This window comes from Myotis myotis, unplaced genomic scaffold, assembly GCF_014108235.1.
Source record: "Myotis myotis isolate mMyoMyo1 unplaced genomic scaffold, mMyoMyo1.p scaffold_m19_p_15, whole genome shotgun sequence".
Lineage (NCBI taxonomy): Eukaryota > Metazoa > Chordata > Mammalia > Chiroptera > Vespertilionidae > Myotis > Myotis myotis.
Window position 1 is genome coordinate 52,692,423 of NW_023416319.1, and position 12,855 is coordinate 52,705,277.

General features: G+C 43.0%; 1 protein-coding gene across 10 annotated transcripts in view; it reads left to right on the forward strand.

The window, feature by feature from the left end:
* The window catches only part of CSGALNACT2 (chondroitin sulfate N-acetylgalactosaminyltransferase 2), a 54,225-nt gene that overhangs the window by 30,482 nt on the left and 10,888 nt on the right, over nucleotides 1-12,855 (forward strand). For 3 of the 10 annotated variants that reach the window (XM_036337291.1, XM_036337293.1, XM_036337292.1), the window contains 2 exons: nucleotides 1,731-1,812; nucleotides 6,820-9,071. In XM_036337291.1, the coding sequence (XP_036193184.1) occupies nucleotides 1,731-1,812; nucleotides 6,820-7,112 (375 nt within the window). In that variant the 3' untranslated portion in view covers nucleotides 7,113-9,071. Of the gene's footprint in view, nucleotides 1-1,730; nucleotides 1,813-5,987; nucleotides 6,141-6,819; nucleotides 9,072-12,855 lie in introns of those variants that run through there. The other 7 variants (XM_036337295.1, XM_036337301.1, XM_036337298.1 and 4 more) reach the window with 6 other exon arrangements.

The window sequence follows — 12,855 nt, forward strand, 5'->3', positions numbered from 1 at the left end:
TTGGAAAATTAGAGAATTACCCTTAATAGTCTAAAGATTGAGAAATCTCTGTAAAATGGCAGTAGATAAAGGATTAATGGAGGAGAGAACAATCTGGAACATGTTCAGGAGGACATGGTGGAATATGTATTCTTGCTTCTCCAGGGGGTTGCTAAGCAGCAGGCATCCCAGAGATTGGCCTGCAGTCTGAGGCAGTCTGCATAGTCCCTGGAGCCAGAAAGTTGGGGCAGGGTACTGAGAATATTGAGTTATAGGGAGGAAAGGGAGCCCCAGAATTCGAAGATGAGCTGCTGTTGATACGTTGTACCCTAGACCATGTTCAGCCTCCCTCCACTGTTACTGGAGAGAGGCCCCTGTGAGCATAGCTAACAGCCGTGGGTTTTGAACAGTGATTTTGTAACAAAGGTGAGTAGCAGTTAAGTAAGATCAGCCAGGCACTTGGGGAAAACCAGTGACATGAAAGAGCCAGGGACTCTGTCACCTCTTACTCACTGCTGTGTCCCAGCTCCCAGAACTATGTCCACAGATTAAACACATTGATGTGCAGTGGAGTATCAGTAAAATAAAAGAGGGTTATCAGGCTTCAACTTATTTGATTCTGGGGACTCGGTATCATCAAAGCCCTGAGTTTCTTTCTCTGCTTGGACTTCAGAAGTGACAGCTTTATTTCAAAGCTGGTTTCCCTCATGGTGGAAAAGGACTGTAGCAGTTCCAAACGTTGCTATATCCTACACCTGGGATTGGCAAACTTACTCTGTATAGAGCCACATAGAAAATATTTGGGGCTTTACAGGCCATACAGTCCCTGTTGCAATTATTCAACTCTACCATTGTAACATGAAAGCAGCCATAGGAAATTTGTAAACAAATGAGTATGACTGTATTCCAATAATAGTATTTACAAAACCTGGTGGCAGGCCAGATTTAGCCCAGAGGCTGAAATGTGCTGACTTCTGCCCTATACCATCCAAAAAGAGCAAGTTTCTTCTCTAGTTTCTTTAGCTTTCTCAAAGGGACAGGAGGCTTTGTTTTCTAAAGTTCTCAACAACCCTCCCTTTTTTTCTAAAGCCTGTTAATGAACCAGTTCCTTACTTAAGTGGGGTGAGACTGTCAGATTGGTATAGAGCCCTCAGTGCCCAGTCTGAAGGTACAGGTGGAAGGAGTTTAGTTGAAACTCATGGTTGCATGGGGCCAAAACTGTACATACTCAGGAAGGGAATAGGGGAATGGATGCTGGGTAGGCACCAAATAAGGCCCACTCTGTACACTTGATCACAGTGTATTACAGTATGTGCATCTGTTGTGCTCCTAGATTGAATGAAGGCCCTTGAGGTCAGGCCCCACACTGCTTGATTATTAGTAACCTCAGCTTGCACCTTGTACAGGGCTTGAATTCAAATATATTGAAAGTGGCCAGATCCTTGCCTCTGGGGATTACTTAACAAGGTGTGGGGAAAGAGTAGGTTTATAGTTGTGAATATGCAAAACACAGAGTTTATTCTTGTATTATTAGTTCTAATTATTATTTTCCATATAAACAACTGTAAACCTTTTTCCCCACTCTGTATATTTTTTGGTTTTATAAGGATTTAATAATATAAATGTTTTCATTATCAGTTATATAAATGACTGGGAAATTATTTGGAAAGCATTAATTTTTTATTGTTGATTAAAACTTTTTCTAGTCCTTAAGGGACTAATTTTATTTATTTATCTTTCTCTAACGTAAGGTTCACAAAAAGGATTCAGGCTTTTGGCGAGATTTTGGCTTTGGAATGACTTGTCAGTACCGATCAGATTTCCTGACCATTGGTAAGTATACCTTACATTTAAGGATGGGACTTTATGAATTTACAGTACTACCTTATGGAAATTTCTAAAAAGTTTCAGATTTGAGTATTTTTCTATTAAATTATAAATGTTTGAGAATAGCTGTAAAGAGGAGCCTGGATATAGGAAAGGCAATGTGAGTTTATAATTACATTGTCTTTAAATAGCAAAAATGAGGACATAAAGATAAAATAAAAGTGTAATATATTATTGTTTCTTTAAAACACTAGTTTTGATATCTGTGTGACTTGTTACCATATTTGCAGTTGATTTGAATTCTCTAACAACAGATCTGTTGTAATCATGGGTTGTTATAGCAGAAAGTAATGTTGAGTTATCTAGTCCAAAGGCTTTTATATTTTTTATTGAGAAATGAAACCCCCTTTAATTGTCTATTGAACTGTTATGCAAAATTCTAGTATCTAAAACAAATGAAAAAACAGCTGCTCTCTCTGACTCTGGTTGAATTTAGAATTGGGGGGCGGGGGGCTAGGAGTTACTAGCTTAGTCCCCTAAACCAGAGATGAATTTAATTGAAGCTTCCTGCCCCACCCTGACTCCATTCTTACCCAGCAGAAAATAGTGTCAGTGCAGTTTCAGAAAGCAGGGTGAGACTTCCAGTCATGATGGCACAGTAGGTGAACACTGTATTTGCCTGCTCCCACAATTACATCAAAACTACAACTAAATTACAGAACAACCACCCTGAGAACCACCTGAAGACTAGGTAAACAGAACTCTTATATATAAGGATATAAAGAAGAAGCCATGTCGGGACTGTTAACTGGACAGAGTTGTATAACAGGCTAGTTCACACATGTGAATTAGGAGGGATATTTTGTCCATCGAGGTCCCCCCTGAGAAACAAGGGATCCCAGCCCCACGCCAGGCTCTGCAGCCCAGACCACCAGTGCTAGGGGCAGCAGCTTAAGAAACACCAACGACAAATAGGAACTGAACTGTTGGGCTTTGGGGTGAGCACTGGAGAGGCAGATCTAAGACAAGTGCTGGCAGGCACCATTTTCCTTTGTTGAGCCCTTCCCCCACCCAGCCTGCAGGTGCAGGCAGTGACAAATCTGAGTCTGCATGAAACTAGATAACACTGTTCCCGCCACCCTAGTGATGCCCTGAGACCCCGCCCCATCCAACCTGTGCACCGGCCTGAACATCTTTCAGCAACTGTTCCTCACAAGCAATGGGCTGCAACCCATGCTGTGAATTCCCTTAAATCTCTGAAAAGTCCATATACCCCAGACAAGCATCAGCTGGCCTCAGCATGCCCTGTACTTCTTGCTAAGTGACCCTCAGCCTGGCACTAACAGCAGCCTGCCTTGATTCACAGCATAACCACACCCAGGTGCCTCCAAGCCCAGAACAGGCAGCTACCAAGAACTGATCACTTTGTACCTCCTACCAAGTGGCCTCAGGGAGGGAGGAGGCAGAGGCTGACCTGGGCCTGCACTGGAGCCCCTCCCAAGAGGCCCCAGGACCAACAGAACTAAATGCCATCTTTCTTGTGTGGAGACCACACTAGAGCACTAACCAATTAGCTCCAAAAACACACACCAAAAAGGTGGGCTCCAAAAAACCAGAGTCCCACGACAGCAAATCCCAGTCAACAGCTCATCCTCTGTAATCACAGCCAGTCCTCACAGCCAGTCAGTTAGAGAGTCAGTTCTACCTGCTGGAGTGCCAACAGCAATCAAGACTCAACTACAACGGATGAGAACACACAACCCACACAAAGGATAGCCCTGGAGCACCAGGCTCAGGCGACCAGGGAGACAGGGCCACTGGGCCCCACAAGAAACCTACTACAAAAGGCCAACCTGCCAAGACTTGGAGATGTAGCAGATCTACCTAAAATGTACAAACACAGAGGCAGCCAAAATGGCATGTCCCAAATGACAGAGCAGGATGAAAGTTCAGAAAAAGAGCTAAACAAAAAGGAGGAAAGCAGTCTACCAGATACAGAGGTGAAAACATTATAAGGATGCTCAGTGAACTTAGGGGAAGAATAGATGAACAAGTAAGACCTTACACAAGGGGACAGGAATCATAAAGAAGAACTAGTCAGCGGCCTAAGTGTAACTTCACTTGCCTCTTCCCAGTACCAAACCGAATTACAATAAAAATATAGAACAATCAACCTGAATAACCAGCTGAAGACTGGCTGAACAGAATTCTTATGCTCACAGGTTTACAGAAGAAGCCACATAGAGACTGGCAGGAAGGGCAGAGGCACAGAAAGGGCTGGCGCCACTTCCACTGGTGTTGGCTGAGATTCCTGAGGGATAGCTCAGCTACAGAGGTTCCCCCTTACGAGTATGGGTCTCAACCCCACACTGGTTCCCCAGTCCAGACTACCACGTGTTGTGTGGAAGAAGCACCCACATAACCTCTGGCTGTGAAAGTCAGCTGGGATTCTGACCACCAGGGCAAGACAGAGTCTGCTAACGGCCTAGCACCCTCCTAAAAGGTCAGCACACAAGATCTCATTCGCAGCCACTGCCTGGGCTCTGGCAGAAGGAAGGCAGAGCTGATGAGAATCCTGTGAGGACAGACTGGGTTTTGTGGCTGCAGGGACAGCTGCCAGGGTCACTGTGCTTAGTTCTTCTCACACACTGCGGATGCCATCTTTCTTGTGTGGAGCTCACCTTTCTAGATGGCATCAGCCTGGGGGGATGCATAGTCCCACCTCTGGACTCCCTGCGGCCCCATGCTGCAGAGCTCACACCCTGCAGAGGAATCAGCTGCCTGGGCCTAGGTGTAGAGGTCTGGGCAGACTCGGGGTGTCAGTGATTGAGTTGAATGGGCAAAGGCCATTTTTCCCACCATCCCAGTAGCCTGACTAGCACCTCCCACTAAACCTTAGTGACTAAGGGGAGATCCACCAGCCCCACCCTTTGGGTTTTTGGTGACCCTGCACTGCCGATATTGAACTCTCTGGGATGTCCAGGCAGAATCTGGAACAGGCTAAGTTGTGTGGCTCTAGGCCATGGCCATTTTTCCCTCACATCTCTGACCATTGCCGAGCCCTCCCTTCACACAACCAAATCTTGGTCTGTTTGGGCCTGATAAACTCTGCTGGCCTCATCCTGATGACTCCCTGACACCCCACTCTACCACAAAGGTCTGCAGGCACTGGCAAGTGGCAGGTAGCTTTGTGCTCTGGGACGTTTGCTGAGTGGCCACAGACTCAGCACTGCCATGGAGGTTGAACCTGTATTGAGCTGGTGGACACCACTCACCCTGGTGACTCACTGAGAACCTAGCGCACACAACTCACGTACCACCAGAGGCTCTCAGAAACTAGCCTAACAGGCAGCCAACAGGGGAGGCAGGTAGAATCAGGTGGAGGCCTTGTGCTGACCTGCCTCAGGCTTCTTGCTGGTGGAAGCTCTCCTTGGTGTACAGTTTGGTTCTCATGCAGCAGCAGCCACAAAGTAGATCACTTTGTAACTTCAAGCAGGTTGCCCAGGGCCAGTCACAATCAGCGTCTGATATTGATCTGCACCAGACTCCCTCCCAGGAGGCCCCAGAACCAACACCCCATTGAGAGCTTCACACAACATCAGAGCAGAATCCAGTTAGCTTCAGAAGTGGCACATCCAAAGGGAGATCTCAACAGGCTCTAGAACCTGCTGAATCAAATTCTGCTGTGTGTGGTCAGCACCACACAGAAACAAATACAAAGAGGCAGCAAGATGCGGAGACAAATAACATGTCCCAAATGAAAGAACCATAAAAAAGAACCAGTCAGAAAGTAGAATACAATATCTGAAATGAAGAATACACTAGAGCCCTAGCTGGTTTTGTCCAGTGGATAGAGCGTTGGCCTGCGGACTGAACAGTCCTGGGTTTGATTCCGGTCAGGGGCACATGCCCGGGTTGCAGGCTCAGTCCCCAGTGGGGGGGCATGCAGGAGGCAGCCATTCAATGATTCTCACATCTTTGATGTTTCTATCTCTCTCTCCCTCTCCCTTCCTCTCTGAAATCAATAAAAATAAATAAAAAGTATTTTTTTAAAAAGAATACACTAGAAGGAATAAACAATAGGTTAAATGAAGCAGAGGATTGGATTAATGATATGGAAGACAAGGTAACAGAAAACACCTAATCATAATAGCAAAAAGAACATTTTTTTTTTAAATTAGGGTAGTTTAAGAAACCTTTGGAACAACATGAAGTGTAACATCCACATCATAGAGGTACCAGAAGGAGAGGAGCCAGTGGCATTGAGAACCTACTTGAAGAAATATTCTTCGTGCTTCTTTAAAAAGTTTTTTGTTTAGCTCAAACTAGTCTCAACTTTAACTCCCATTTCCTGTGCCCCCTCTAGTTAGCCCTCTGCCCCATTACTCCATCAGAATTTTTCTATGTGAGGTTATAAGTGATATTTATGGTTCATTTTATGTTCTTAACTGAGCAGCTGCATATATTTGACCATTTCTTCCTCAAGACACTCTCTTCACTCGACCACTGTGATATTTTCTCCCTCTGGGGCCATTTCTCAGTCTCTTATCTTTCTCTGCCTATTTAACCTCTAGATGTTGGCAGTTCTGTTTAGACCTGGGCTCTACTCTCCTTGTAAACCAGTCATTTCATCCATTCCTTGTGGCTTTAAATCCTTTGTGTAGTCATTCTCAGACTTATATCTCCAGCTTAGCCATTTCTTCTATGTTTCCCCGTTGGTAAGTTTTATATGACCCAGAAACACTTGCATTTCAAAGGTTAGAAAGAAAATGTAATAAAATATTAATGGTGGTGAGATTATGGGTGATTTATATTTCCTCCTTTACTTGACTTTCTAAAGATTTTCTATAGATCTTTGAAGTTTACAAAGCAATATCAAATATGTATTTAATTTAATTCCGACACTCAACAACAGTCCTCGAGTCCCTAGGTGTCATCTGGTAACTAGACTTCCCCAGTTTAACTGTTCTGGCTGCCAGGCAGTTACTTAGAGTGTTAATTTTGATCCTACAGGTGGATTTGACATGGAAGTTAAAGGTTGGGGTGGAGAAGATGTTCATCTTTATCGAAAATACTTACACGGTGACCTGATTGTGATTCGGACCCCGGTTCCGGGTCTTTTCCACCTGTGGCATGAGAAACGCTGTGCTGACGAGTTGACCCCTGAGCAGTACCGCATGTGCATTCAGTCCAAAGCCATGAATGAAGCCTCTCACTCGCACATGGGAATGCTGGTCTTCAGGGAAGAGATAGAGACACATCTTCGCAAGCAGGCATACAGGACAAATAGCGAAGCTGTTGGTTAACCTAACCATCGACACATTAGTCTGAACCATAAACCAGCAGCAAACCACAACCAGCACTATTTATTTAGCCTTAATTCCAGTGCCAGATGCAGTGCCTCTTTCAAAGAATACATGCTTGTCTTCTGTACTCTTTCCGACATTACTTTACCATAGCAGTATCACTTCATATGAGAAGAAAAAGCAACTGTTTCAATGCAAAGCCTGTTTGTGAGAATATTGCACTATGGAATCATTGATAAATCAAAATTTGGTGTTTGGTCCCAAAGTCGTTTTGAGTTAGTTTGTACTCCGAGTCCATGTTCTGATGTTTCCTGGTTGCATCTGGGCTAAGGGATAGAATGTGTTGTGATGATGGTCAGTAAGGAGCATCCCGTTCCCGCACAGGTAGAGAGTTACAGATGGAGTGTCTGGACAAGGGCTCTTCGCTGACCACTGAGTCAACTTGCTTGGTTTTTATTTTTATTTTTTTATTGATGAGAGAGAGATATCAATCGTTGCCTCCCTTATGCGCTCTGGGGATTGAACCTGCAACCTAGGTATGTGCCCCGACCAGGAATTAAAACCACAACCTTTGGTTGTTATAAGGGACATGTTCCAACCAACTGGGCCACCTAGCCAGGGCTGTTGCTTGGTTTTTAAATGGAGATTTTTGGTCAGTTGCTTGAAGAATCCTTTTTCAGTGAAACAGAGGACAATTACATGACACATCTGAAATCCCCAATCAGGAGGAGACAGAAGTAAAGACCCCTTAACTCCGTGTTGCTTAGTCCCCTCAAGGTCTGTTTTTAAACAAATGGGTAACTGTGGGAAATACTTAGATGAGAATCCATGACTTGATTAAAATATAAAGTGTTATTACTTTGTCATCATTTTGGGGATTAGAAGTCAAGTTGCTGTAGAGTGTAGACTGTTTTGAACAAACTGAAATCAACATGGAAACGTCTTAACAGACACTGTGTTGGAGTACAGGACACTGGTGGTGTCTGGGAGCATCAGTGTACATGAGCCTGCACTATCAGGGCCATTAGTGGTGGGTGGTTCAGAATAGATGAGCATAGCATGGTGCTGTGTGTGTTTGTCTTATTTAGCATGGGTTCATATGTATTTACTGTCCTTCTTTCCTAATAAGTTAATATATCTACATATGTATTTGCATTATAATACTTTGAGAGTTTCACTGAAAAGAGAAAAAAACAATTTAATGAGATATGCCATAAGATCACACTGATTTGAGAAAAGGGGAAGCAGTATGAAATCTGAATTACAGAATTGTTTTAGAGATATATATTACTTGCAGATAGAATAATGTTTTGAGGTATAAATTATATTAATGAGAAAAGACAAATAAGAAATTATATTCAGATAGGACTATACTATGTTATTTATCACACATGGATCTTTTACCATAGGGTCAATTGCTAGATCCAGAAATTGGAGATACGGTGAAAGGCATGCATAGATTTTTGAATCTTTGGTTTTTAAAAAGGGACCTATGCTGTATTCTTTGTATTTGTATATAAACCTCTGAAAAATCACAGAAGAAAAATCATTTCTCTTTTGGCTCAGTAAATCATACCATTTGAAATATTATAAATTCTAAATTTCTTGGTGCTACATGAATTCAATTTTACAATAACTCTTACGAATTATTCTTGTAAGTTTTAAGTTGGGTAGCACCTAGGCTTGTTTTATTTTTGAAAATATGTAAAATGTCCAAAATTATTCGGCTGTTGTCTCATTTTTATACAAGTATTTATTATGAAGACCAGTGAAAAGTGAGGGAACCTAATTATTTGCAAAGGTAAGTTTCAGCTTCTTTTTTGCATAATCAAATGATTTTATCTTTTCTTCTGTTTTTTTTTTAAACTAGCTTTTAATTTAAAGATGGAAGCTAAACAATGAAAACAGTACTATGTTTTTGACATTAAACGGTACCAATAAAGTATTTTTTATCAAAAATTAAATGAAAATGTGATAATTTCTTTTTGTTGTGAAATATCATAAGTATAGATGTGTAAAGCATGTAATTATGTACTTTAAAGAATAATAAAGCAACACCAGGGCACCAACTACCCAAATTAGGATATAGAACATTACCAGTGAAAGGTCTTCCGTGTGCCCCTTCTAATCACTTCCTGATTTTTGTGGTAATTTTTCTTCTCTCTTTTTTGTTTGTTTGTTTGTTAATCCTCACCAAAGGATATTTTTTCAATTGATTTTTAGAGAGTGGAAGGGAAGGGGAGAGACAAGAGAGAAACATCAATGTGAGAGAGACACATCAATTGGTTGCCTCCCACACGCACCCCAACCTGGGCCAGGGATTGAACCTACAACCCAGGTGCGTGCCCTTGATCAGGAATCGAACATGTGACCCCTTAGGTGTGTGGGCCAACGCTCTAACCACTGAGCACACCAGCCAGGGCCACTTGTTTTTCTTCTTAGTTTTCCCAACTGTGTATGTAGTATCTCTACCTAATGAACTGTTTACTTTTTTAAATCCTCACCTGAGGACATGTTTACTGATTTTAGAAAGAGAGGAAGAGGGAGGGAGGGAGGGAGGGAGGGGGGGGAGAGAGAGAGAGAGAGAGAGAGAGAGAGAGAGAGAGAGAGAGAGAAACATCAGTGAGAGAGAAACATCAATGTGAGGGAGAAGCATAAATTGGTTGCCTCCATATGCGCCCCAACTCGGGGTTGAACTCACAATGTAGATATGTGCTCCCACCAGGAATCGAACCTCAACCCTTTTGGTGAAAGGACAATGCTCCAACCAGCTGAGCCACCCAGCCAGGGCAGTTTTGCCTGTTCTGAATTTATATACATTACTAGAGGCCCGGTGCATGAGATTCCTGCACTGGGGGGGAGGTTCCCTCAGCCCGGCCTGTGCCCTCTCGCAGTCTGAGATTCCTCACTCAAAACTGCCCACCTGCTCGCTGTTCCTTACAGCTTGGCTTGGTGCTCCTTAGTGCTGCCCTGGATGCGGGAGGCTCCCACCACCATCGCTGTGCTCGCCAGCTGTGAGCCTGGCTTCTGGCTGAGTGGCGCTCCCCCTGTGGGAGCTCACTGACCACCAGGGGGCAGCTCCTGCGTTGAGCATCTGGCCCTTGGTAGTCAGTGTGCATCATAGCGTGCAGTCATTCTGGTCGTTCCGCCGTAACAGTCGCTTAGACTTTTATTATCTAGATTATTTAAGTATCTATTTTTAACTTTCATTCAATACTGTGTTTTTGAGGTTCACCCATGTTAATCTCAAAATTATTTTTATTACTGACTAGTATGCCACTGTATGAATACAGTCATACACTGTGTAAATGACCTATTGGTGAGTAATGGGTCGTTGTATATGACTGTGGTCCCATAGGATTATATTGCATTTTAAACCAACTGTTCCCAAATGTTTTTGAAACCCCACTATATGCTTACTTAGCACCATTCTAGACATGGAGTGCAACCGTGAACAAGAATAGTGGAGTTTATATTGTAGTTCTGGAGAGACAATGCAGTAGTCACGTGTTTGTGATTATACTGGTGGAAGCAAACCTGTGCTGCCAGTCACACAATACAGTACAGTACATATACGTGATAATAAATGAGTGCGTACTGGTTTATGCATTCACTATACTTGTTACCATGGTTTTAGGGTGCACTCCCACTTAGAGAAAGTGTGAAACAGTGTGCAGCATAACGTCACGTCTCATGTTTACTGCTGCTCTTGATGGCACCATCTTCTCTTGTGCTTGAGGGAATCTCATGGTGCAGTGTAGCCTGAGTGTACAGGGTGTGTGAAGTCTCCAGCAGTGGGCAGTCATGACCTGGCCTGGCACTCACCCTCACTCACTGACTCACCCACAGCAGCCTCCAGTCCTGCCAGCTCCGTTCATGGTGCGTGCCCTACACGGTGTTCCACTTTATCTTTCATACTGTATCTTTACTGTGCCTTTTCTATAGTTAGATGTGCTTGGATACACAAATACTTACCATTCTGTTATAATTGCCTCCAGTATTCAGTACAGTAACATGCTGTACAGGCTATACCATATAGCCTAGGTGTTCAATAGGCTGTACCATCTAGGTTTGCTAAGTGCATTCTATGATTGCAAAAGGATGAAATTGCCTAATGATACATTTCTCAGAATGTGTCCCGTCATTAAGTGGCATGTACTGTATACTACACTATTTATTAATTCTACTGTTTATAGATACTTGAGTTGTCTATAGTTTTTGTTGCTTTTGCTGTCACAAGCAGTGCTTTTTGTTTGGTTTTTAAAAATATATTTCTTTATTGATTTCAGAGAGGAAGGGAGAGGGAGAGAGAAATAGAAACATCAATGATGAGAGAGAATCATTAATCAGTTGCCTCCTGCACCCCCCCTACTGGGGATCGAGCCTGCAACCCAGGCATGTGCCCTTCGCCGAAATCAAACCTGGGACCCTTCAGTCCGCAGGCCGACGCTCTCTCCACTGAGCCAAACCGGCTAGGGCAGCAGTGTTTTTATAAATACTATTTTATGGGTCTCTTACAGTGTGCGAGAACTTCTCCAGGAGGGATGATGCTGGGTCATTCATTCAGCTTACTCTCCCAAGGACACTGACCACAGCCCGCACTGTGCGAGAGTTCACTTTGCACTCTTGCCAATGCTTAATTTTGTCAGGCTTATTAATTCTTCTAATCTAGCGGGTTTAGGCATGAATTATAATTTGCATTTCCAGTCTTTTTGTCCATTTTTAACAGTTCATAGGAATTTTTCACATATTCCGGATACCAATTCTTATTGGTTACATGTTTGCAAATATCTTCCCCCAGGATGTGTCTTTTCCCATTCTTGATGGTACTTTTTGATGAATAAAAATTAATTTTACTGTGACTAATCTTCTTCCTTTATGTATTCTACTTTTTATTATTGATGTATGCCCTCAAAGGGAAGGATATCTTAAAGCTATGTTCCTTTCTTCTGCTGCTGCTTCCCGCTCCCCCCACTCCCTTTCCCCTTCCTCCCGCCTCCTTGCTGCCACTGCTGCAGCCTCCTCCTCCTCCTCTTTTTTTTTTTACCAAGGAAGTTGGACTTTATGATGCACTTTAGGGGGGTTACATTGTTCTCCACTCCTCAGCTTTCCCAGGGCAATCCTCCAGGCCTCTTGCCTCATCCCTCACTCAGACCTCCCCTGGGGGAGAATGGGAGAGGCAAAAACCATCTGATTCTGTCATCTGCTTAATCTAAACCCAGAAGAAATATGAACCAAAATGTATTTTATTTCATTTAATTCAATTTATTAGACCGGCATTGATTAATAAGATTATACAGATTTCAAGTGTATACTTCTATGATACATGACCTGTATATTGCATTGTGTGCCCACCACCCAAAGTCAAATCATCTTCTGTCACCAAATATTTGGCCCCCTTTACGAGCTCCCCACTCCTCTTCCCTCTGGTAACCACCATACTGTTGTCTGTGTCTATGAGTTTTAGTTTTATATTCCATATATGAGTGAAATCATATGGCTCATAGCTTTTTCTGACTGACTGGCTCACTTAGCATAATATCCTCAAGATCCATTCATAATGTTATAAATGGCAATATTTCATTCTTTCTTACAGCTGAGTAGTATCCATTGTATGTATGTACCACATCCAATCATCTATCCAAAGACACTTCGATTGTTGCCATGTCTTGGCCACTGTGAATAGTGCTGCAATGGACATAGGGATGCATATATCTTGGTGAATAATACTATCTTCTGAATA